Source organism: Anolis carolinensis, chromosome 5 (genome assembly GCF_035594765.1).
Source record: "Anolis carolinensis isolate JA03-04 chromosome 5, rAnoCar3.1.pri, whole genome shotgun sequence".
In the NCBI taxonomy this organism is placed as follows: domain Eukaryota; kingdom Metazoa; phylum Chordata; class Lepidosauria; order Squamata; family Dactyloidae; genus Anolis; species Anolis carolinensis.
The window spans coordinates 205,801,095-205,828,697 of record NC_085845.1 but is presented as its reverse complement, the minus strand read 5'-3'; the positions used below and the strand labels follow the sequence as shown (position 1 = coordinate 205,828,697).

Here is a 27,603-nt window from a genome sequence, read left to right as displayed (position 1 = left end):
GCCTGGCTTGAATACAGTTGGACTAGATGGTGGTCTGGATGGCCCTCTGTCAGGAGGGATCAGATTGTGTTTTCCTGCCTGGCTTGAATACGGTTGGACTAGATGGTGATATGGATGGCCCTCTGTCAGGAGGGATCAGATTGTGTCTTCCTGCCTGGCTTGAATACGGTTGGACTAGATAGTCCTTGGTGGTGCCTTTCAACTCAAGGAGTCTTTGATTCTATAGCCCCATTTCTCCATGAGCCAGCAAATGTCTATTAGGCTGGCTGGCCCTCTGTCAGGAGGGATCGGATTGTGTCTTCCTCCCTGGAATGAATAGGCTTATGTTGGATGGCCTGTCCAACTCTAGCCCTAGTTCTCCACGAACCAGCATATGTCTATTAGGCTGGCTGGCCCTCTGTAGGGAGGTATCAGATTGTGCCCTCCTGCCTGGCATGAATAGGGTTGGACTGGATGGCCTTTGGGGGAACAGGAGGAGTCTTTGATTCTAAAGCCCTATTTCTCCATGAACCTGTGAGTGCCTGTGAGGCTGGATGGGCCTCTATCCGGAGGGATCGGGTGGTGCTTTTCCTTCATGTCAGAAGGGGGTTGGGCTGGATGGCCTTTGGGGAGCCCTCCCCGTGTCACAATCCCCCCCCCCCCGTGTCCCCCCCGGCCTCACCCTGCTGGGGATGGAGAGCCCGATCCAGACGTCCTCATCGTCCAGCTGCTGGGCCTGCCGCAGGTACGTGGCCACCGCCTTGTGCTCGTCCTCGTCCAGGATGGAGGCCAGGTGTCCCCCGCTGCGCTGGCACTGCGCCTGCATCAATCAGGGAGAAGGATATATATATATATATATATATATATATATATATATATATACACACACACACACACACACACAGTGTTCCCGGGGGGATTCCACCGAAAATGTAGCAGAGTAGCAAAAGTAAACTTGCAGCAGTTACTTACACACAGTGAGCAAAGAGAAGCCTTTGACCATTTAGGATTGCAATGGACTGCAGAGTCTCAGTAAAAGTTCAAAAAACATTTATTCAGGTAAAAAGAACTCCATTGTAGCTAGTTATATCTGGATTGGACTCAATTGAAGACAAAAATGGGTCAAAAATATTTCCCAAAGAGCCGATCAATAATCCAACCTTATGAAAATCTTCAATGATAAAACCAGACATCTTTAACTTATCAAGCATTTCTGTAAAATTTTCTAAATGTTTATCACACTCTTTCTTATCATTAAGCTCTGTTTTCATAAGTCTCTTCAACAATCCAATAGCAGCCAGCTTTGAAATATGGCCAAATGTGCGTTTTAGTGCATCCAGCATATCCTTGGCTGTTACACAATCTCTTACATACATCATTTGCTTAGTTTTCAGAGAAGAAGTGATCAAATATCTGGCTTTTGCATCCTTCACTTTCCAATCTGAAATAGCATAGTCATTAGACTCTGGACATGTTCTCTCAATACAATCCAACACTGGTTTCTAAGGAAAAATAAGAAAGGAAAAATAACAAACATCTACATAGTTACATCTTGCCAGGAGAGATGGCGAGATGCTGCTTGTTAGCTAGAAGAACAAAGGGAGAAGAAGAGAGAACCAAAATGGTTCCAACCTCATGGTCCAGTTTATTGGGGCCATAAAAGACATTCTGACCAATGAGAAGTTAGTGTCCCTGGAGATTCACATTTCTACTAACTTCAAAGTAAGGGATGTGACATAAACAGGATAGAGTGAAACACAGTAAAGCCTGTCTAGGCATGCTTTGGAAACAGGGAAAGGATTCCCTCAATCTAACTCTATCATCTATCTGACTACATCTAGACTTGAGTAGTCCAGGGTGATTCCGAACACTAGCAGCATTTTCTCCTGACGTTCCACCTGCACCTGTGGCTGGCATCTTCAGAGGATCTGATGATGGCAAAGCAAGTGGAGTCTATAATACACCTGTGGAATAATGTCCAGGGTGGGAGGAAAGAACGGTTGTCCGTTAAGCAAGTGTAGAGGATGCAATTAGCAAGCTAGGTGAGCATGTGTGGTGGGATCCAACCATTAACGTGTGGATAGGGCATTTGCATGGAACGCCACCCAGGCAGAGGAGGTCTCCAGACAGGAAGCAATCAAGGGCCAGTGAACACCACCCAGGCACAGGAGGTCTTTCTGGTTCTTTCCTCCCACCCTGGACCTTATTCCACAGGTGTAGATCCTCCACTTGCTTTACCACCATGAGATCCTCTGAAAATGCCAGCCACAGGTTCAGGAAAAAATGCTGCTAGAACACATTGGCCTTCCCGCCTGGAAACCACACAAAACCCCATTGATTCTGCAGGCAGAAGGCACCCCAGAGCCCACCCGTCCCACCCCCTCCGCTGCCCCTCACCTGGGCGCTCTGCCAGCTCAGCTCCTGGGGGAAGTAGCCGTAGCAGTGGCTGCCGTAGGAGAGCCAGTTCTTGGGGCAGTCGGCCGCTTGGGCGCCTGGAAGGACAGGGAAAGGGTCAGGGAGACATAGGATGTCTGTTTTGAATGGAATTGTATGAAAGATGTACAGCTGGGACCTACAGAGGCTAGAGAGGCCATCCTATAAGACCGAAGCCTGGAAAATGTTTGGGATTCCTCATCTTCAGAAAAGGAAGGGGAGCAGGAAAGTGTTCATGAGTCAGAGGGGCAGTCGGAATCTGAGGAGGAGATTTTGCAAGTACCCACATTTCAGGAAAGGCGAAAGGAAACAGAGCAGAGACGTCATTCAACTAGAATAGCTGCCAGAAATGCAGCTGAGTAATTGGGAACCACCCTAGCAGCTGTGGGGGAATTCAGGGCAGGTGCAGCCAGCTCTTGCTGGTAACAAACTGACTCTAATGCCTAAGCCTTTGCTCCCCTTGTGCCTGCTTCGAACCTGCATCTGGGAAATTGCTTCTAAGGATTTATTGCTGTTTCTTTGTCTGAAGTAAGACTGCTACTTGATTTGGGAGTTTATCAGAGACTAAGAACTGCATTCACCCCAAGACTTCCTTGCTTCCTTTTGCATTATTCAACTGAGTGTGCTGTTCTTTATGTTTTGCTGAAGTAAAGCAGTTTTCATTTATTCCGACATTGGTTTGCTGAACTGCTGGACTGGTGACCAGAGACAAATGATTAACTTTTGAACTCTTTGTCAGAACTTTTAAGCATGTCATTTCTTAAGTAAATTAAATAATTGTAAGAATCAAACCCAAGCATGTTGTGAGTAATGAGAATCTATCCACCTGGTTAATCTAATGTAATTAGTGTTGTGGTTTGTAAAGACACCATTATGGATGGGTTAACTGGAAAAGTACATGTAACAAGCTGATTGGCTGTGAACAGTTAGGAGCCCGATTGGTCAATTTCTCTGCCATGCTACTGGGGAACCGGTTTGAGCAGGTTTTTCCTCAGAGTGTGTGTATGCTGACTGGAAACAGCCAGGAGAGAAAATGGCTGGCGGCAATCAGAGGCCCTGTTTTTTCTAAGGCTCTGAGGCAAGTCTATGGACTTTAAAAGAACTATTTATTCCTACTGTTCTCTGTAAGCAATTACAGAGACTATTGTTAATAGGTATACCTCACAACCTCTGAGGATGCCTGCCATAGATGTGGGCGAAACGTCAGGAGAGAATGTTGGGAATTACCCTGGACTACTCAAGTCTAAATGTAGTCAGATAGATGATAGAGTTAGATTGAAGGAATCCTTTCCCCATTTCCAAAGCATGCCTAGATAGGATTCACCATTGTTTCCTGCTTCCCATCCTATTTAGGTCAGCCCACCCTTTGATGTTTCTAGAAATGTGATCTCTCCTAGGGCTTTGATGTAATTTCCCCAATTTGGCCTTTGGAATGTTTATGGCCCTAGAGAAGAAGCGACCCACGAGGTTGGTCGCCTTTCCATCTTCCTGCTTTGTTCCAGAGAGGACGCACCTCTGTCCTCTATTAGTCAAGATGTAGCTATCTATACCTTTGTTATTTTAATCCGTCTATGTGTATTAGAACAGGATAGATTAGATAGTTAGGTCCAAACCTTTTCTATCCATCAGTGGATTTCTTTTTACCTCAAGAAATGCTTTTAAACTTTAAAGCTAACTTTGCATCCCTTTGCCTTCCTGATGACAAAGAGGCCTTCCAAAACTCACACCGCGTAAGTTTCACCACTGCAATTTTTTACTCTGCTATTTTAATGGGAATTTACCTCATAAAGAGGGTGATTAGAGCTTAACGGCTCGTTCATTCCCAACAGAGAATACTTCTAGAACATGGCCATACAGCCCGGAAAACATACAACAACCCAATGATGGTGATGATGATAATATAGGAGAGAATTCTTCCCCTCGGAAGGGAAAGTCGCTCCTGAAAGAGGCAGCACTCTCACCCTGAGGCTCCTCCCTTCCCCAAAGGGCTTGAAAGAAAGAGACTTGGGAGATGGAAAGGGAGAAGAAAGGGTTTCTGTTCTGGGCAGAGGCTTGAAGGAAAGGGACTCACCTCCGCTGAGCAGGCAGCCCACGAGGCTGAAGAAGAAGAAGGCGGTGGTGGTCGGAGACATCCTGGGTCTGCAGATCTGGAGAGAGAGACACAGCCTTCATTTGGGAGATATTTGCATTTGCATCAGCATCACAGGCCTTTCTATTTGCTGTCAGTCATAGACTAGATAGGTAACCCCAGCACAGGCCACCGACATGTATTAGAATCCTACGAGAGATGGAAGAGACCCCCAAAGGTCATCTAATCCACCCTCCTTTCTGTTGGGAATCAACCTGGACTACAAGTCTAGATGTAGTTAGATAGATGATAGAGTTAGATTGAGGGAATCCTTTCCCTGTTTCCAAAGCATGCCGAGACAGGCTTTACTGTGTTTCACTCTGTACGTCACATCCCTTACTTTGAAGTTGGTAGAAATGTGAATCTCCAGGGACACTAACTTCTCATTGGTCAGAATGTTTTATGGCCCCAATAAACTGGACCATGAGGTTGGAACCATTTTGGTTCTCTCTTCTCCCTTTGTTCTTCAAGCTAACAACACGTCCTGCCATCTCTCCTGGCAAGATGTAACTATTCAGATGTTTGTTATTTTTCCTTTCTTATTTTTCCTTAGAAACCAGTCTAGAGTAGACTAGACAGCTCCCAAGCCTTTCTATCTACAATGGAGTTCTTTTTACCTGAATAAATACTTTTTGAACTTTTATTGAGACTCTGTAGTCCATTGCAATCCTAAATGGTCAAAGGCTTCTCTTTGCTCGCCCCGTGTAAGTAACTGTTGCGTTTGAAAGCTTTGCTTTTGCTACTCTGCTGCATTTTGGTGGAATCTCCCCCAGAGAGGGTTCAATTGAGTCTAACCACTCAGAGATCACCACAACACTTTCTCCAGGCAGGAAGGCACCATCCAGTCCCTCCCAACAGAGAGCCATCTGGTTTTGTGTATCACAATGGGTGAAGTATACAGTACCAGCACAATGGTCAAGCCATGAACCTCTCTGAGAAGCAGAGGTTTTTAAGCAGGAGCTGGGTGGCCATCTGTTGGGAGTGCTTTGATTGTGCCTCCCTGCCTGGCAGAAAGGGGTTGGGCTGGATGGCCTTTGGGGTTCCCTTCCAACTCTAGTGAAATATATTCCTTGGAGCCCAATGGAGTCTCCTTCCTTGGAAGTTTTTCAGCAGTAGCTGGAAGGCCATCTGTCGGGAAGGCTTGGATGGTGTCTTCCTAGTTGTATGTTTTAAATTGTGTGCGGATGTTTTTATGTTAAGCTGCTTTGGGTCCTCTTCAGGAGAGATAAATATTAAATAACTATAATAATAACATGCAGCAGAGTCTCACTTATCCAGCACAAATGGGCCAGCAGAACGTTGGAGAAGCGAAAATGTTGGATAATGAGGGAGTGTTATAATAACTGCTATGATTTGTTGTTCTGTTATGTACCATAACTATAATAAACTGTTTATCCCCCCCCCCCCCCCCGGCCAAAAAAAACCCCACTGGAATCAAAACAGTAGATAGTCGACAGCACTCAGGAACAGGGGAACTCCAGACTGCTATCAATCAAGTGCCAGTTAACACCACCCAAACAGAGGATGCAGCCAGGCTTTGCAGCTGCGAGGCTACTCAATGCTAATCAAGCTGGCTAATTGTAACATTCATACTTGTTTCAAACAGACAAGAGTTCTTCCTCCCACCCTGGACATTATTCCACAGATACATATATTATATACTAGAGAGATGCACGAAAAAGTTTATTTTGTTTCCTTCATGCTATTGTTTTGTTTCGACTGTTCGTCTGCACAAAACGAATGACGACATTTTCATAGGAAACGAGAGGCCACACAAAAATGGAAGCCACACATTCATCGTGCTTGCATTCATTTTCCTTTCGTTTCAGCCAATAAGCCAATGGGTGTTAATAATAATATGAATATAAACAACAATAATTATTCTGGGACCCTAAGCTGAGTCTGGGAGAGGAGTGCCGCCCCATTACATATGATGTGTGCCAATAGGTCTTACATATACTCCCCATTACGTCTGGTGTGTGTCAATTGGTTTTATATCTATCTATCTATCTATCTATCTATTAATTAATAATGATAGCTACTCTGGGACTCTAAGCTGAGTCTGGGAGAGAAGTACCTCCCCATTACATATGATGTGTGCCAATAGGTCTTATATATATATATATATATATATATATATATATATATATATATATATATAGCTACTCCCCATTACGTCTGATGTGTGCCAATGGGTTTATATGTGTGTGTGTGTGTGTGTGTGTGTGTGTGTGTGTGTGTGTGTGTATGTGTATAATGATAGCTACTCTGGGACCCTAAGCTGAGTCTGGGAGAGAAGTACCTCCCCATTACATATGATGTGTGCCAATAGGTTATATATATAGCTACTCCCCATTACGTCTGATGTGTGCCAATGGGTTTATATGTGTGTGTGTGTGTGTGTGTGTGTGTGTGTGTGTGTGTGTATAATGATAGCTACTCTGGGACCCTAAGCTGAGTCTGGGAGAGGAGTGCCTCCCCATTACATATGATGTGTGCCAATAGGTCTTTTATATATATGTGTGTGTGTGTGTGTGTGTGTGTGTGTGTAACGATAGCTGCTCCCCATTACGTCTGATATGTGCCAATGGGTTGGGACTCTAAGCTGAGTCTAGGAGAGGAGTGCCTCCCATTTACATCAGATGTATACCAATGGGTGTTAATAATAATAATAATATCATTAATAACCATAGTACCCTGGGGAAGACCCCAAAAAAGTTGGTGGGCTAAAAGGGGTCGAAATGCCTTCTGTGTGTCATGATTTTCACCCCTCTAGCCCAAAAACTGAGTGGGGTGGGTGGGCAGGGGTGAGCCTCGGAAGCCCTCCTATTGCAGTCCGAAAATTTTCATTTTTTCCGTAAGCCAGACGAAAATTCTGTTCGTATAAAAGGTAAAGGTTTCCCTTGACGTTAAGTTCAGTCGTGTCTGACTCTGGGGGTTGGGGCTCATCTCCATTTCTAAGCCAAAGAGCCGGCGTTGTCCGTAGACACCTCCAAGGTCATGTGGCCACTGGCATGACTGCATGGAGCGCCGTTCGTATAAGCCCTCAATTTTCATTAGTGGGAAGAAACATGAAAATGAGATGAAACGAATGAAACTAGACAAAACGAACAGCAATTACGTACAAAAGCACAACACTATTACAGCAGAGTCTCGCTTATCCAAGCTCCGCTTATCCAAGGTTCTGCATTATCCAACGCAGTTTGCCTTTTGGCAGTCAATGTTTTTGTAGTCATTTTTTCAATAAATTGTGAAATCTTGGTGCTAAATTGATAAATACAGTCATTATTACATAATGTTATTGTGTACTGAACGTTTTCTATCCATTTGTTGTAAAGCATGATGTTTTGATGCTTAATTTGTAAAATCATAACATAATTTGATGTTTAATAGGCTTTTTCTTAACCTCTCCTTATAATAATAATAATGATGATGATGATGATGATGATGATGATGATGATGATGTTATTCTTGTACCCCGCCTCTATCTCCCCGCAGGGACTCAGGGAGGCTTACAAATGCAAAAGAGTATACATACAAAAACATCAAATACCGAAAACGCACAAATGAAAAATTAAAACATACGATTAAAATCAAACCATTAATAAGACAAAGTTAAAAACACAGCAATAAAAACATAAGGATGGGCTGATCAAAGTGCAGTAAGTGAGACTTGTAAACATGGAGGAAGTTAAAAGTGTTATTATCCAACAGTTTCGCTTATCCAATGTTCTGCCGGCCCGTTTATGTTGGATAAGGGAGACTCTACTGCAGGGGTCCCCAAACTTTTTAAACAGGGGGCCAGTTCACAATCCTTCGGACTGTTGGAGGGCCGGACTATAGTTGGCCACCGAGCAATAATAATAATGACAACAACAACAACAACAACAACAACAACAACAACAACAACAACAATAAAAAAGAGGGTTGGAAGAGACCCTTTGGGCTATTGAGTCCAATCCCCTTCTGCCTTTGTGCACCGAAAGCACAAGCAAAGCACCCCTGACAGATGGCCACCCAGCCTCAATGTTAATAATAATAATAATAATAATAATAATAAAATTACGATCTGCCAACTGCAAAAGGCCACCCGACTGGGATCTGCGCGCATCATCCGAAAATACATCACACAGTCCTAGACGCTTGGGAATTGTTCGACTTGTGACTTTGTGATACGAAATCCAGCATATCTATTTTGTTTGCTGTGTCATAAATAATAATAATAATAATAATAATAATAATAATAATAATAATAATAATAATAATAATAAAGAGGGTTGGAAGAGACCCCTTGGGACATTTAGTCCAATCCCCTTCTGCTTTTGTGCACAAAAAGCACAAGCAAAGCACCCCTGACAGATGGCCACCCAGCCTCAATGTTAATAATTATAATAATAATAATAATAATAATAATAATAATAATAATAATAATCTATATCTGGGATCTGCACACATCATCAGAAAATACATCACACAGTCCTAGACACTTGGGAAGTGTTCGACTTGTGGTTTTGCGAAACGAAATCCATCATCTCTATCTTGTTTGCTGTGCCATATAACGTCGTTGTGTTGATCTATATATATAAAAGGGTAATGACATTTCGGCCTAGGACAAAACAACAAAACTACACATCCCAGAAACACTAAACTTGGCAGCGCAACCCCTCATCCATGCCTCTACGTTCATACAACAAAAAGCTCCAGCTACTCCAGAAAACGGCCAGGCTTTGAGGCTGCAAGGCTATTCACTGCTATTCCACCTGGCCAACAAAGGATTTCCATAAGCCACAGCAACGCGTGGCCGGGAAAGCTAGTAATAAGAAGAAGAAGAAGGAGGAGGCTTGGAAGAGAAGAAGAGACCCCTTGGGTCATGTAGCCCAACCCCCTTTTGTCCTTGTGCCGTGGGGGCCGGATAAATGGCTTCCAGCCCCCGGGCCTTAGTTTGAGGACCCCTGCTCTACTGGATATACACTCCACTTGCTTCATTTCCAACAGACCTCCGAAGATGCTTGCCACAGATGCAGGCAAAACATCAGGAGAGAATGCTGATGGAACATGGCCAGACAGAGCAGAAAACTCACAGCAATCTAGTGATTCCCACAGTAGTTTCCCCTATGGCCCAGCCCGCAGGTGAAGCCATTTAGCCAGGAATGCAGGTGAGAGGCTTACCTGTCGGTGTCTCCCAAGGATGCGGCTCTCGGTTTGCTGGGCACGGCTGGCCTTGCGAGGCATTTATAGGCACGTCCCCTCCCCAGAGTTTGGTCCTGGAGGAGGAGGAGGAGGAGGATTTACAACAAGCCAGGTGACAAGTGGGGCCTCTCCTCCCTCCAAGCAAACAGGGATTAAGGGGTTTTTGGGTCAGATGAAAGGCAAGGCTTTGGGATCAAAGGAGATTCTCCAGGGTCCCTGCCCTGCGCATGATCCCCCCCCCCAAAGAATGGGAGGAGGGGGGACCCATTCTTCCTAAGACAACAATCCTTCTCCCGTTAAGGCAACACACAGTTTGCAACCCTTATGTAAACCCTTACGCATGGGTTGCTGCCTTGAAAGCACAAAGAAAACTATGGATACGCAAGTCATGATGAGTACAAAGATGTGTGAGACACCGCAATAGACCAGCGTTTCTCAACCTGGGGGTCGCAAGGGGGGTGTCAGAGGGGTTGATGCCAAACAGGGACCCCCCCCTTTTGCACAAAAAGATGATTTATAATAAGGTTCACCTATAAATATGTGAAGCCAAATGTGCCGTCGCGCCTGGGGCTATAACTCTTAGCGAAAGGACCAAAGGACCAAAACACTGTAGATAACTCAAAACTGGTTTTATTGTTCACAAAAGGTTATCCTTTTAAGGCAATAAGATGGAAGTTTCAAAGGGGTAAAGGAAAATACATTAGTCTTTGGTTGTCTTAAGTCCAAGGAGCTCTGTAGCTGAGAAGCCTTTCCAGGTCCCTCTTTCTCAATGGCTGTGAATGCCGGAGCATACCTCAGCCTCAGTCCAAATGGCCTATGTTTGAAGACACAGTCTTCCTTTGGTGCCAAAGAACTGATTTGAAGGCGCTTGAGACTCCTCAATGTCGTCCAGGTTGGCCCTGAACATGAAGCATAAGTCTCAAGGGTAAGAACCTCAGAATTGGTGCTGAGAGGTAACTTAATCAAGGGCTTTTAGAGCCAAGTCCTTCTCTCACGTCCATCTGGTAGAAAGCTTGATGGTGGAATGAAAAAAGGAAACACTGTCCTACTCCAGGAAGAGGTGGAGCCAAACAATTGAGCTGAGGAAGCAATATAACTGGTACAAACAACATTGATTGGCAGCTATAAATAACCAATCAATCCAACTACATTTACAGGGTAAAGGCAAAATCAGGCATAATACAACAATTCAAATCTTGCAACTTACAGTTCGACATATAGAAGGTGCCACTTGCGCCGTCACACCAAGGTAGACCAGTAAAATAGGTTGGGATCCACGTAGCATGAGACAAAGTGACCTTTTGGCTTGACCAAAACTCTAACAACCCAGCCATTGTCTGAGCTGGCAGAAGGAAATTTGCATCCCTATACATCTGGGTTGATCTAATCATCTCTAGGGTCACAGAAGAAGAAAAACCAGAAAAACAAGTGTTGTGTCACCTATCTGCTTACATTTCATTTATATCTCCCCCCCCCCCCCCCCCTTCACTGTTGCGTGTATTACTGTGTATCTCTCTTTTCTGATTCTGGGGTTTGGGATTCTCTCCCCCCCCCCCCCTTTGAGTCCCAAAAGGCTCTATCTCTGGGTTGTTGTATGTATTCCGGGCTGTATGGCCGTGTTCCAGAAGTATTCTCTCCTGACGTTTCGCCCACATCTATGGCAGGCATCCTTAGAGGTTGCTGAGCTGGTTATCGCCAGCTGTGGGACACCCATTAAGCCATTTTAATCCACTCAAAATTCCACTCCCGGTCCTTTGTTTCCTGCTTGGACCACCCGCTTGCTCCTGATTGGCCGAGAGGCCGAAGTGGCGCTGGCTTTCTGATTGGCTGAGGCGTCCATGCCTCCCCTCCAGATGATGACTACAACCAATCAGCGCGAAGCTGGCAGAAGGGACGGGAAATTCAAAGTTGACTGCCCTGGTTTTTTTTACTATAAAATGTACTGTAATGCATTGTATGGTATGTCTGCTTGACGAATTATCGTGGCTTTGACATCCTTTCCAGCTGGATCGCAATAAACAACTCGGTGGCTTTTTCTTCAGCTTTGGTGAGATTTATTTGGGAAATTGAAGGGAGATTCTTATCTCAGAGGCTCTCTTTTTCTCGCCAGGGTATCGGACCCTTTCTACTTCTTGGTGGGTCTGCGGGCTTTCTCTCTTTGGGTGAGACCCTCCAAATTCTAACTCAATTTCAGGGTCGCCAAAGACCATCAGAAAACACATTAATTCGCAGTGCTCTTAAATGTAGTTCTTAAATGTTAAACATTCTTAAATGATGATGGTTATGGCCAGGAAGCAAGGCTTGGAGGGACCAATGCATTTCCTCCCGTTGGGAATCACCCTGGAGGACTCAAGTCTAGATGTAGTCAGATAGATGATAGAGTTAGATTGAGGGAATCCTTTCCATGTTTCCAAAGCATGCCTAGACAGGCTCTACTGTGTTTCCCTCTATCCTGTTTACGTCACATCCCTTACTTTGAAGTTAGTAGAAATGTGAATCTCCAGGGACACCAACTTCTCATTGGTCAGAATGTCTTTTACGGCCCCGATGAACTGGACCATGAGGTTGGAACCATTTTAGTTCTCTCTTCTTCTCCCTTTTGTGATCGAGGTGACCTCCCCTCCAGGACTTTGTAAAAGATAGTTCAAAAATCAAGACTTTATGTTCTATATTCCATATATTTATAGTAGAAGGTGATTGAGACTTTTTACTGGAGTTTACTGTGGATTATCCCTGCATTCTGAGGCAAGAGATAACAACTTCATGAATTGTAAAATCATGCTGCTAAAACTCCACTTCTATGACTTTCCATATTGGGTTCCCCAGATGTTGTAAACCTCATTCTTATCAAATGTTTTCAATTGATTATATCATCCATGGTTCCCCTTTGTGCAATGTAACTCCCCCCTCTATGGATTCTCCCTTTCCTCCTTGAAATCTACCTATCTGCCTGTATGTATTTGTACTCTTTGGGATCCCCGGAAAATATGTATTCTTCCCAGCAGGGTTTATGTTCCAACTTTATTTTAATTTTCATTCTATCCCATATAATTGTCAAATCATGAAATCAAATGGGAAATATTATGACCCCAACATGAACTCTAGCCCTATGACCCAGACCTCCCTTCCCAAAAACAAAAGGATAATCTGCCACAGTTTAATCCAATCTCATTCCGATCGCATGGACAATATAGGGCAAGTCACCAAATTCCTAAAGGTGACTCACCCCCAAGGCAAACATTGTCATATCCCAGGCCAGGACGCCGCAGGAAGGCACCCTGTGGGGCCGTCAATGACGGCTCATCACCACCCATCACCACTTCCCGTCTGACACCCCAAGGCATATCTAAAATCTGTGAACGTGACAGGACCCCGGACACCCTTGATGGGTGCCATTAATTCCTTTAGAAATCGGCCGGGTCAGGATTAATCTATCCGGTCACTTCATTGTTTCAATAGCTCCCGCCTCCTCCTCTCTCATTGGCCCGAGGGGGGACAAAAAGCGGCTCCCCATTGGGCCAGCAGAGCAAGGCGGGAAACGAAAGCCCGCCTCGTTCAACCTCTCAGCCTATCCGCGATCAGATGGGCGGGGGAGCGGGGCGGGAAATTCAAAGGGCTGTCAGACCGAAACATTGTATAAATATGGCTTTATTTGAAACATATGTGACGCTAGTAGATTGAATGATCGCTATTAGCGTCCTTTTCAGCTGAATTGCTCAATAAAAACTCCTTGGCGGATTTTCCTTCAACTTGGCGGACCTTCTTCATTTCAGGCTTCAGGTTGTATTGCGGCTTATATTCTCCTTTTGGCTTCGCCAAGGTCCGTTCCCTCAGGACCGGGTCGGGTCTCTCTTTAAGGGCCCTATCCCCCAAAGTGCGGTCGATAACACTTTGTTCTTCTAGCTAACAAGAAGCATCTTGCTGTCTCTCCTGGCAAGATGTAACTATTTAGATGTTTGTTATTTTTCCTTTCTTATTTTTCCTTAGAAACCAGTCTAGAGTAGACTAGACAGCTCCCAAGCCTTTCTATCTACAGTGGAGTTTTTTTTAACTGAATAAATGTTTTTGAACTTTTACTGAGACTCTGCAATCGATTGCCATCCTAAGTTGAAAGGCTACTCTTTCTGATTCCTGATTGCTTGATATTATTCAGGACCCCTCCCTACCTAATGTGACCTTAAATGATTCTAATGCACTTTATCTATTTACGAATTCATTACTCATAATGTGCACCTTGCTTATCCACTGTTGCAACCTCATTGTTTTTAATTTGATGTTTTAATTCTGTGTTGTGTTTTTTCGCTGTTGTGTATATTTTATTATTGGTTTTTGTTTTTGTCCTTTGATGTTTCATATTTTATCATCTCCTGTATTTTGATTTTGCTGTAAGCCGCCCCGAGTCCCCTTTGGGGGATATGGAGGCGGGATATAAATAAACATCATTATTATTATTACAGTAGAGTCTCACTTACCCAACATAAACGGGCCGGCAGAATGTTGGGTAAGCGAATATGTTGGATAATAAGAAGGGATTAAGGAAAAGCCTATTAAACATCAAATTAGGTTATGATTTTACAAATTAAGCATCAAAACATCATGTTATACAACAAATTTGACAGAAAAAGTAGTTCAATACACAATAATGCTATGTAGGAATTACTGTATTTACGAATTTAGCACCAAAATATCATGATGTATTGAAAACATTGACTACAAAAATGCTTTGGATAATCCAGAACGTTGGATAAGCAAGTGTTGGATAAGTGAGACTCTACTGTATTATTATTATTATTATTATTATTATTATTATTATTATTATTATTATTATTATTATTATTACTCTTTGCTCAACCCATGTAAGTAACTGCTGCATTTGAAAGCTTTTGATTTTGCTACTCTGCTGATTTTTGGTGGAATCTCCCCCAGAGAGGGTTAAATTGAGTCTAACCGCTCAGAGATTGCCACAACACCTCCCCAATACCCCATTGCCGGACATTGCACAGGCTGGACTGGATGACCTTCAGGAAAGTCAAGCTGGGTTCGCAATAATGATGGTTATGGCCGGGAAGCAAGGCTTGGAGGGAAGAAGGCATTTCCTCCCAGACACCCCATTGCCGGACATTGCAGAGGCTGGACTGGATGACCTTTATGTGCCCCACACCCTGACCTTGGGGAAGGTCCATCCAAATGAGAAGGAGGGGCCAATGAGGTGGGATTGGGGAGCAGAAATGACACCAAAACCAACACAATGAAGTTCAACAGGGAGAAATGTAAGATACTTCTTGTTCCTGGGTCATTAATGCCATTTCTTAATTGGTTCTATCCTAAAAACATGGGAAAGTTTATTAAACTGCACAAACTTGTTTCTGTGGGAGTGACATCCTGCTAGAGTACATTTTGCTCTAGTTTTTGACTGAATATCCCATCATCAAGTCTCAACCAATTTGATCTGGTTCATGCCACAATAAGGAAATTTCTGGAGCATAACCACTACTTTCAAAGTCTGGACCACACAATTAAACAGGAATAACACTTTTAAACCAGGAACAGGCCAAAAAAAATTCAAATTGTGTTAACATACTGTAATACGGAACAGGGCTCCTGTTTCTTTAAATTCCTACTGTGTGTTAGGAATTATGGGAGTTGAAGTCCAAAACAGCTGGAGGGAGGGCCAAAGTTTGCCCATGCCTGATCTAAGGCCCCTCGGCTCTTTGCAAAACTACAACTCCCAGGATTCCAGAGCACTGAGCCGTGGCAGTTAAAGTGGTGCAAAACTGCATTCATCCCACAGTGCAGATGCCCCTTAGGGCACGACTGCAACGGTCTTCCAGGTGCCTGCTATTCCTATAACAAGCTGGATCCTATCTCTGGCCTTTTTGCAGATTTGTTTTGCAGGGGTTTAGTTCTAGTTATGCACAGGTTGAGTCTCCCTTCTGCAAAATGTTTTGGGTCATTCATGTTCTGGATTTTGGAATACCTGGATTTGCATAAAAGTCCATAATGAGATACATATTGGGGATGGGACCGAGTCTAAACAAAAAATGCATTTACACTTCATATATATATATATATATATATATATATATATATATATATATATATATACACACTTTATACTTCATATATATAATTTATTTACAGTATTTATATTCCGCCCTTGTTTCTCACCCCGAAGGGGACTCAGGGTGGATCACATTACACATACAGTAGAGTCTCACTTATCCAAGCTAAACGGGCCGGCAGAATGTTGGATAAGCGAATATGTTGGATAATAAGGAGGCATTAAGGAAAAGCCTATTAAACATCAAATTAGGTTATGATTTTACAAATTAAGCACCAAAACATCAGGTTATACAACAAATTTGACAGAAAAAGTAGTTCAATATGCAGTAATGCTATGTAGTAATTACTGTATTTACGAATTTAGCACCAAAATATCACGATGTATTGAAAACATTGACTACAAAAATGCGTTGGATAATCCAGAATGTTGGATAAGTGAGTGCCCCGGTGGCGAAGTGTGTTAAAGCGCTGAGATGCTGAACTTGCAGACCGAAAGGTCCCAGGTTCAAATCCCGGGAGCGGAATGAGCGCCCGCTATTAGCCCCAGCTTCTGCCAACCTAGCAGTTCGAAAACATGCCAATGTGAGTAGATCAATAGGTACCGCTCCGGCGGGAAGGTAACATTGGCACTCCATGTGGCCACATGACCTTGGAGGTGTCTGCGGACAACACCGGCTCTTTGGCTTAGAAATGGAGATGAGCACCAATCCACAGAGTCGGACACAACTGGACTTAACGTCAGGAGAATCCTTTACCTATATATATATATATATCTATCCAGTCCTAAGCCCCCGGTTCGTCTCCCTGTGCAGGACTGGACGCTGGGAAGCGGAGGAGGAAGAGGGCCTCGTAGGAGAGCGGGAAGGGGGGCGGGGGCAGCGGGCGGCAGTTGAGCCCCCCCAGGTCCACTTCCAGGACGGCGCCTGCGTCCGGAGAGGCCATGAAGAGCGTCCCGTTGTCCAGCGCCAGGCCCTGCCCGGCCAGGCCGCACTTGGGCAGCGCCTGGACCGGACTCCACTCCCGGCGGCCGAGGCTGAAGGAGGTGACCGCGTTGCCCTCCACGTTGCCCCCCAACACAAAGAGGGGGTCCGTGCCCCCCAGGAAGTACAGCCCCGGGAGGTCTGCGTCCGCACGCGTCAAGGTGGGCAGCAGCTCCTGCCAGGAATCTGCAAAGAAAGACAAGGAGCGTGAGTGGCCACCTGTCCAGATGCAGCTCTGACTCTTGAAGAGACAGAGGTTGGAACAAAAACTCCGGGGATATTGGCTAATGATGACTACTGAGCATGTGCAATGGATAAAAATGTGTGTCAAAACTCATTACAAAACGAGGGGGCGCTGGCGTTTCGTTTCTAAAGTGTTCCAAAATCAGAACAGTAAATAAGGAGCAACACTCTGAAAACAGAAGAATTCCAGACATGTATCAATCAGGGGCAGCTAATGACTCTGAACAAAGGATTCCCCCAGGCCCCAGGATGCGAGGCTGGGAAGGCCATTTAATACTAACAAAGGTGATTGATTACAACATTCAACAAACAAGAGTTCTTTTCCCCACCCAGGATCTTCCACAGATATATAAACCTTCCTTGCTTAGTTTCTCCATGTGCCTCATAACCTCTGACGATGTCTGCCATAGATGTGGGTGAAATGTCAGGAGAGAATACTTCTGGAACCATACAGCCATACAGCCCAGAAAACACACAACAATCCTGTTCTTAAAGTATTGTTAGTTAAAATTTCATCACGATAACGAGAGTAACGAAATGTTGTTACTATTTCATATAATGCGCATGTGAGAAAACATCAAAACCCCATTTTGACAGCTATTGGGGTGAAACTTGCTGCAGTGGTAGAAGACATTGGCCACTCTTAGCCCACCAAGTTTCAGATGCTTCACTTATCCACCGATTTTCGGGGAATTTTTCAAAGTTTTTATAAACAACATATAAGAAAGACTACAAGAGCTCGCTCCTTGAATTTTCTATGCAATGAAACAATATAACAAGGGATCATTCCCCCAAGTTTCAGAAATATTCATGCATCTACTGATTTTATGGACGCATCTCTCCCTCTCCTCACTGGGGCTTCTTGAGGCTGAGCAGAATTCTGGGAAATGTAGTTCAGGGCAGGGCCTTTTGCATTCACTGGCATAGGGCTACTCGCCTTCCCAAACTACATTTCCCAGAATCCTGTGCTTTCCCCGTCTCTTTCCCAGCGAACTCTGCTTCCTCCCTGCTGCTTCCCTCTCCACATGACGAGAAACCATTCATTTAAAGAAGAAAGGCAGCCTTTTTGGCTTTGTTTTGCTTCCTTGTGCTGAAAATGAAACATGACTTGGGGAGGCTTCCGAGGTTTACAAAATTCAAACAAAAAAGCATTGGGTGAATTTTGATTCTTAAGTTTTTGAAGCAGGCCATGCCCACACGTCAAATATTGTCAGACCTCTGTCAGCTGGGCACCAAGAACCATACACGGAGGCCAGTCTCTATCTAATATCTTTATTAAGGAAATATATAAAAGCAATAAAAACAAGTGAAGAATATAGTTCAGAAGCAGACCTTTCAGATGAGGTCAAATATAGTCCAAAAATGTATAGTCCAATAAATGATATTAGAGTTCAAAGTTCTTTATCCAATACCGAAACACACACTATTGCCAAGCAATAGTGTGGGGAAATGTCAGAGTCTTAGAAGCCCAATGAAGCTTGACAACAAGGCTGGAACAAGGCTGGATGAAACTTGGTTCTTTAACAAGGTCCGTGACTAGGTACAAGGTAACCCGTGGATCCTGGAACAAGGTCCGTGGTTGAAAGCAAAGCGATGCATAAACTTGAATACTTGATCCGGGAGGCAAGGAACTGGGGTTACAAGTCCACACACGATCTCACTCCTGAAGCTGATCTGTTGACTCCGCAAAGAATCTCCCGCGCCAAGCACCTATATTGGGTCTCGTTTTCCCGCCAACAATCTCTTTCCCTAGAGAACGAGAAGCGAAACCCAACTCTGTCCAGATGCAAGACTCCTTAGAATTTCCCAAGGGAAGCAGGCCTAATCAGCCTGTTGTTTGGCAGCGATCCGTAAACTCCTCCGATTTGCTTCTCTGACTCCTCTGTCTCTAAAGTAAGATTCCCTCCTGGGAAACAGAGGGGAGTAATGCCCAAGGCCTGTTTTACTGAATTCTTGAGGGCAAACATCAACATCCGGCAGGTGAAAGGACTCCGGCTCTTGTTGAACCGGTGAAAACCCCATGTTTTCATCTTCATCTGCCACGATAGTACTAGGAACAGGACTACAAGGCCCATGAGGCATCACAAATACTGCCTCGCAAGTATGATTCTAACAAATTTCATCTGATTTACGAGGACTAACAAAAAATGCACACTTTTAGCGGGCTGATATTGATCGCTGCTTTGTACCTCAACTGAAAATTAGTTAGTGTTAGGGGATTGGATTTATGCAGGCTGACTAAAGCAATGCTGAAGAGGGAAATCTCGAAGGCTCTGATGCTGGGAATGTTGAAGGCTCTGGCTCTGAATTGTCAGAGAGGCTGCAGGCTAGCGAGGAAACAGAAACTAGTGATAAGGGTGACCTTTCACAGGATTTAGAACATCAACAAGTCCCAGGTGTCTCTGGCAGCGAGTCAGAGGAGTCTTCCTTAGATAGAGATACAAGGTGAAGGTTAAAGGTTCATCGCCCCAGACGTTCTCTTAGAATAGCTGGCAAATGTGTGGGAATTCAAGGGCAGAGGAATACTTTCTTGGCTTGTAAGCAAGGGTAAATAAGGGAGAAACAGGGAAAGATTTCAGACGAAGCAACGTTGATTTTTGGAAGCACATCTCCTGCCCTGTCTAAGCTCATGGAAAAGGATTCTTTGTTCATGCCTGTGTATTGGATTATACTCTGAAGTTCATGTTGTCTTGTTTTCAGGACTGATTTCCTATATCAGAGACTTGGATCTAATTTCTGCAAATTACCTTTACCTCTGGATTATTGCTTTTTTGACTGACTGCCTTTGCATTTGAAATATTTCTTTTTTACTTACTGCCATTGGGTTTGGATGACTGCTTTTCTTTACTGCTTTTTATTCAGACTTTGTTATTTTTTATCAATAAACTGTTTAAACCTAGTCTGCTGTGGTGGAGTGTGTGTTAAGAGCAAGGTGAACCAGCACCGAGGTGCAACAGTTAGTTAAGCTCTAACAGCTTTCGAGAAGGGCCAGTTTGACCCAAAAGAACAGATTAATCAGTTGCTTTGCTAAGACTTCAATGCTGAATCACACAGGGTGGTGTAGCAGGGAGGGATAGCTGGTTGACACAGCAAGGCCATAAATCTTCTCATAGCCGATGGGAATAAACTAGGAGGCTAATAAACTAGCACTGACATAATGGCTTTATGGCGCATGCAAACAGAAAGGGAAAAGTTTCCCAATGAAAGTTAAATTTTCTATAAACACAGAAGCTGGACCGAGTTGAGGCCTGGTGCTCCCATTTGAGAAAAAAATCACGAAGTGTTTATCTGATCAATAAACTCACTATAATGGAGATCTCCTGTCTCTAGGGACTATTTTGAGACTTGGATACTAGAGATTACTATCGGCTGGCTGTCTGGCGGATGGGAAACAGGATCTGGGTAATTCTGCACTGACCCCGGATGACCTCTTCCCACCGACCCTGGATGACGGACCCATGACTCTGGTTTCACCCTAGACGTGCAACACTTTTCCAGGAGGAGCCAGAATGGCTCCACTCATTTGAGTTTATGGTGTGTTGTTGTTGTTGTGGTTGTTGTTGTTGTTGTTGTTGTCTGGAGTTCCCCAGTTTCTGAGTGTTGGTCTTTACTGTCTTGATTTTAGTATTTTTTTAATGCTGGTAGCCAGATTTTGTTCATTTTCAAGACAGTAAATAATGAACACCACTCATAAACAGGAGGACTCTAGACAGCAAGCAGTTAAAGGCCCAGTTAACATTTCTCAGACAGGGGATGTGTCTTGTTTTATCTTTCAAGAACAGCCTTAAACAATGTGGTAAGTAAGTGAAAATTGCTTTACTTCAGGAAAACATAAAGAACAGCACACACAGTGGAATAATGCAAAAGAAAGCAAGGAAGTCTTAGGGCAACACAGTTCTTAAGTCTCTAATAAATTCCTAAATCAAGTGGCAGTCTTACTTCAGACAAAGGAACAGCAATAAATCCTTAGGAGCAGTTTCCCAGATGCAGACTCGAAGCAGGCACAAGGAGAGCGAAGGCTTAGGCATTAGAGTCAGTTTGTTACCAGCAAAAGCTGACTCCACCTGCTTCTGATTTATAGCCATGAGTCCCCTCACAGCTGCTAGGGCAGTTCCCAATTACTCAGCTGCATTTCTGGTAGCTATTCTAGCTGAACGACGTCTCTGCTCTGTTTCCTTTCACCTCTCCTGAAATGTGGGTACTTGCAAAATCTCCTCCTCTGATTCAAACTGCCCCTTTGACTCATGAATGCTTTCCTGCTCCCCTTCCTCTTCTGAAGAAGAGGAATCCCTAACAGGATGCCTCCAGGTAACAACAGCCAGGACACCTCTATGCAGATGTCCTCACTGATTGAATATGCAGCTGCAAGACTATTCAATGCCATTCAAGCTTGCTTATTGCAACATTTATACTTGCTTCAAACAGACAAGAGTTCTTTGTCCCACCCTGGATATTAATCCATAGGTATATATCTATATACGTATATGTGTGTGTGTGTGTGTGTGTATTATTATCATCTTCAGAGGTATTGTTGGCAGTGAGGCACTCCACTTGCCTCACTGTCAACAGTACCTCTGAAGAAGATAATAATAATAATACAGTAGAGTGTCACTTATCCAAGCTAAACGGGCCGGCAGAAACTTGGATAAGCGAATATGTTGGATAATAAGGAGGGATTAAGGAAAAGCCTATTAAACATCAAATTAGGTTATGATTTTACAAATGAAGCACCAAAACATCATGTTATACAACAAATTTGACAGAAAAAGTAGTTCAATACGCAGTAATGTTATGTTGTAATTACAGTATTTACGAATTTAGCACCAAAATATCATGATGTATTGAAAATATTGACTATAAAAATGCATTGGATAATCCAGAAGCTTGGATAAGCGAGGCTTGGATAAGTGAGACTCTAATGTACTGGTAATGTTATGTTGTAATTACTGTATTTACAAATTTAGCACCAAAATATCACGATATATTGAAAACATTGACTACAAAAATGCATTGGATAATCCAGAAGCTTGGATAAGCGAGGCTTGGATAAGTGAGACTCTAATGTACTGATGATGATGATGATGATGATGATGATGATGATGATGATGATGATGATGATTTATTTGTAGCTCATCCTATCTCCTCAAGGGGACTCATTAGCCACAGATGCAGGCAAACCATCAGGAGAGAATGCTGCAGGAACATGGCCAAACAGCCTGAAAAACACTCAGCAATCCAGTGATTCTGATCATGAAAGCCTTTGACAACACATTGACAAAACAATTAATTAGCAATGAGATAAATTGCATTTTGATTACACTTTCTCTTGGTAATACTGTTTTGCAGTCTCTGTGATATTATTGTATTCCAGAGACTTCCTGGCCGTCTGCACGCGGGCCGAGCATGGCATAAGTGAGACTCTAATGTGATGATGATGATGATGATTTATTTGTAGCTCATCCTATCTCCTCAAGGGGACTCATTAGCCACAGATGCAGGCAAACCATCAGGAGAGAAGCTTGGATAAGCGAGTCTTGGATAAGTGAGACTCTAATGTACTGGTAATGTTATGTTGTAATTACTGTATTTACGAATTTAGCACCAAAATATCACGATATATTGAAAACATTGACTACAAAAATGCCTTGGTTAATCCAGAACCTTGGATAAGCGAGTCTTGGATAAGTGAGACTCTAATGTGATGATGATGATGATTTATTTGTAGCTCACCCTATCTCCTCAAAGGGAATTAGCCACAGATGCAGTCAAACCATCAGGAGAGAATGCTGCAGGAACATGGCCAAACAGCCTGAAAAACTCTCAGCAACCAAGTGATTCTGATCATGAAATTCTTCGACAACACATTGACAAAGCAATTAATTAGCAATGAGATAAACTGCATTTTAATTGCACTTTCTCTTGGTAATACTGTTTTGCAGTCTCTGTGATATTATTGTATTCCAGAGACTTCCTGGCACTCTGTACGCGGGCCGAGCATGGCATAAGTGAGACTCTAATGTGATGATGATGATGATGATGATGATGATGATGATGATGATTTATTTGTAGCTCATCCTATCTCCTCAAGGGGACTCATTAGCCACAGATGCAGGCAAACCATCAGGAGAGAATGCTGCAGGAACATGGCCAAACAGCCTGAAAAACACTCAGCAATCCAGTGATTCTGATCATGAAAGCCTTTGACAACACATTGACAAAACAATTAATTAGCAATGAGATAAATTGCATTTTGATTACACTTTCTCTTGGTAATACTGTTTTGCAGTCTCTGTGATATTATTGTATTCCAGAGACTTCCTGGCCGTCTGCACGCGGGCCGAGCATGGCATAAGTGAGACTCTAATGTGATGATGATGATGATGATTTATTTGTAGCTCATCCTATCTCCTCAAGGGGACTCATTAGCCAGAGATGCAGGCAAACCATCAGGAGAGAAGCTTGGATAAGCGAGTCTTGGATAAGTGAGACTCTAATGTGATGATGATGATGATTTATTTGTAGCTCACCCTATCTCCTCAAAGGGAATTAGCCACAGATGCAGTCAAACCATCAGGAGAGAATGCTGCAGGAACATGGCCAAACAGCCTGAAAAACTCTCAGCAACCCAGTGATTCTGATCATGAAAGCCTTTGACAACACATTGACAAAACAATTAATTAGCAATGAGATAAATTGCATTTTGATTACACTTTCTCTTGGTAATACTGTTTTGCAGTCTCTGTGATATTATTGTATTCTAGAGACTTCCTGGCACTCTGCACGCGGGCCGAGCATGGCATAAGTGAGACTCTAATGTGATGATGATGATGATGATGATGATGATGATGATGATTTATTTGTAGCTCATCCTATCTCCTCAAGGGGACTCATTAGCCACAGATGCAGGCAAACCATCAGGAGAGAATGCTGCAGGAACATGGCCAAACAGCCTGAAAAACACTCAGCAATCCAGTGATTCTGATCATGAAAGCCTTTGACAACACATTGACAAAACAATTAATTAGCAATGAGATAAATTGCATTTTGATTACACTTTCTCTTGGTAATACTGTTTTGCAGTCTCTGTGATATTATTGTATTCTAGAGACTTCCTGGCACTCTGCACGCGGGCCGAGCATGGCATAAGTGAGACTCTAATGTGATGATGATGATGATGATGATGATGATGATGATGATTTATTTGTAGCTCATCCTATCTCCTCAAGGGGACTCATTAGCCACAGATGCAGGCAAACCATCAGGAGAGAATGCTGCAGGAACATGGCCAAACAGCCTGAAAAACTCTCAGCAACCCAGTGATTCTGATCATGAAAGCCTTTGACAACACATTGACAAAACAATTAATTAGCAATGAGATAAATTGCATTTTGATTACACTTTCTCTTGGTAATACTGTTTTGCAGTCTCTGTGATATTATTGTATTCTAGAGACTTCCTGGCACTCTGCACGCGGGCCGAGCATGGCATAAGTGAGACTCTAATGTGATGATGATGATGATGATGATGATGATGATGATGATTTATTTGTAGCTCATCCTATCTCCTCAAGGGGACTCATTAGCCACAGATGCAGGCAAACCATCAGGAGAGAATGCTGCAGGAACATGGCCAAACAGCCTGAAAAACACTCAGCAATCCAGTGATTCTGATCATGAAAGCCTTTGACAACACATTGACAAAACAATTAATTAGCAATGAGATAAATTGCATTTTGATTACACTTTCTCTTGGTAATACTGTTTTGCAGTCTCTGTGATATTATTGTATTCCAGAGACTTCCTGGCACTCTGTACGCGGGCCGAGCGTGGCGCTGCTCACCTGCGTCCACGTCGTACCTGAGGAGGATCTTCTCCCCGGTGGTGCGGAGGCTTCCCAGGGCGAAGAGGGCTCCTGGGTGGGCGGCGCAGAGGGGCAGGTCGTGGGAGAGGGAGAGGGCGAAGGGGAGCTCCCCCAGGGGCAGCGGGGAGGCCAGGGCCCACTGGTCAGCCCAGGGGTCGTAGCGCTCCACCGTCCCGTAGAGGCAGGGGCTGCTGTCCGGGCCCAGGAGGGACCCCCGGTGCCAGCCCCCCACGGCAAAGAGGTGGGCCCCCGACGCGGCCAGGCTGAAGTGGCGCCGGCGCTGAGAAAAGGAAGAGAGAGGAACAGGGAGAGGCTGAGAGAGTGTGGCCGGACCAAGGGCCGAGCATGTGGTCTGCAGGTGGATAGATGAAATTGCATGATTGGGGTCTACCCTCTGATTTGTGTTGTAATGTATATGATTATTTTTGTACTATTATATTGTGTTATGATATATTGTTTTATTTTGTTATATTGTATGGTGTCTGGGCATGGCCCCATGTAAGCCGCCCCGAGTCCCCATCGGGGAGATGGTGGCGGGTTATAAATAAAGTTTTATTATTATTATTATTATTACCCTGTTTCCCCTAAAATAAGACATCCCCTGAAAATAAGACCTAGCAGAGGTTTTGCTGAATTGCTCAATATAAGGCCTCCCCCGAAAGTAAGACCTAGCAAAGTTTTTGTTTGGAAGCATATCCGCTAAACAGAACATTACAGCATGCAGGATTGGTAAACATATGTACCATAGATTGTTAATGATGATAGTAACAAGAAATTATTGAGAGGATTCGCAGTTTGTCTGGTTATGCTGGTTTGTGATGACAACTACTGTACAGTATAGAATAAATGTTCAATTTGTTTTGTTCAACAATAAATGTGAATTCTTCTTCATGGAAAAATAAGACATCTCCTGAAAATAAGACCTAGCGCATCTTTGGGAGCAAAAATTAATATAAGACACTGTCTTATTTTCGGGGAAACAGGGTAGCTGTTGGTGTTACAGTAGAGTCTCACTTATCCAGCACTCGCTTATCCAACGTTCTGGATTATCCAACACATTTTTGTAGTCAGTGTTTTCAATATATCGTGATATTTTGGTGCTAAATTCATAAATACAGTAATTACTACATAGCATTACTGTATATTGAACTACTTTTTCTGTCAAATTTGTTGTATAACATGATGTTCTGGTGCTTAATTTGTAAAATCATAACCTAACTAGCTGTGCCCGGCCACGCGTTGCTGTGGGGTTGTCTGGTGGTGTTGGTGAGAAATTGTTGAGGTCGTGGTGGTATTGAATGTCTGTTGTATGGTTGTCTTTATGTTTAGTATGCACACTGAAGTGGATTATATGGCAGTGTGGAGTCAAGATAATCCAGTTCAAAGCAGATGATATAAGATTATAAATGGGTTATATAGCTGTGTGGAAGGGCCTTGAGTCTACACTGCCATATAATAATAATAATAATAATAATAATAATAATAATAATAATAATAATAATAATAACTTTATTTTTATACCCCGCCTCTATCTCCCCGAAGGGGACTCAGGGCGGCTTACATGGGGCCAAGCCCGAATAAAAACAGTAGCAGTATAAAACACAGCAATAGACAACAACTTGCACAATAAAAAAATAAAAAAATAAAAATAAAACATTAGCCAATAAAAAACAAGAACTAATAAAAACATGGATTAAAACTGAGAGATTGTAAAAGTAGACTGGGTAAGGTGCACCCTATAAATATTGTAAACACAAGGTGACTGATAAAGTGCTGCAAATTCTGGAAGTGCAAATTGGGATGGGAATAGACCCTGTGTCTATATCGAGTTGACAAAGGTAAAAGTGCAAACCGGTACAAGAATGGTCACAGATACAGATTGCTTCTGGATTAGCAATCTTTATCTAAAAGCCTGAGTAAAGAGCCAGGTTTTCAAGCTCTTTCTGAATGCTACCAGGGTGGGGGCTTGCCTGATTTCCCTGGGGAGCGAGTTCCAGAGCCGGGAAGGGGCCACCACGGAGAAGGCCCTCTCTCTCGTCCCCACCAACCGTGCTTGTGACGGAGGTGGGAGCGAGAGGAGGGCCTCCCCCGACGAACGAAGAGATCGTGCAGGTTCGTAGGGGGATATAATCCAGTTAAAATCTGATAATCTGTGGAAGAGGCCTAAGTGAGGCCTAACTGTGGCTGTCCCCTGGGCTGAGGAGGTTGCTAGGAGACCAAGTGGGCGGAGCTTAGCCTTCAAACTGGCAGCAATTGGATAAAAACTATTATTCCTCTCCCTGTAATTAGGACTTTATTTTTCTTTTCTTTTTGTTGTATCAACCTAGAGCCGTGAATGATGAGTTGTGTTGTCAATTTTCGAGGTTGGGGGGCCTGTAGTTTTGTTGTTTTGTCCGCTGCCCTGATGCCATCACTCTTTTATATATATAGATTTGATTTTTTTTTTTCGTGTCAGGAGCAACCGGAGTTGCTTCTGGAGTGAGAGAATTGGCCGTCCGCAAGGACGTTGCCCAGGGGACATTGCCCGGATGTTTCGATGTTTTACCATCCTTGTGGGAGGCTTCTCTCATGTCCCCACATGGAGCTGGAGCTGACAGAGGGAGCTCATCCGCACTCTCCCCGGGTGGGATTCGAACCTGGCAGCTTTCAGGTCAGCAACCCAACCTTCAAGTTACGAGGCTTTTATCCCCTTGGCCACCGGGGGCTCCTATTTGATGTTTAATAGGC

General features: G+C 43.6%; 2 protein-coding genes across 2 annotated transcripts in view; both read right to left on the bottom strand.

The window, feature by feature from the left end:
* The window catches only part of LOC103282941 (dromaiocalcin-1), a 32,897-nt gene extending 23,082 nt beyond the window's left edge, over positions 1-9,815 (bottom strand). The window contains exons 1-4 of the mRNA XM_062983456.1: positions 9,710-9,815; positions 4,484-4,559; positions 2,377-2,471; positions 662-799 (exon numbers count right to left, since the gene is read on the bottom strand). Coding sequence (XP_062839526.1) covers positions 662-799; positions 2,377-2,471; positions 4,484-4,559; positions 9,710-9,772 — 372 coding nt within the window. The 5' untranslated portion in view covers positions 9,773-9,815. The remainder of the gene's footprint in view (positions 1-661; positions 800-2,376; positions 2,472-4,483; positions 4,560-9,709) is intronic.
* Positions 1-27,603, bottom strand: part of LOC100551841 (C-type lectin BpLec) — a 520,120-nt gene that overhangs the window by 418,231 nt on the left and 74,286 nt on the right. The window lies entirely within an intron of this gene.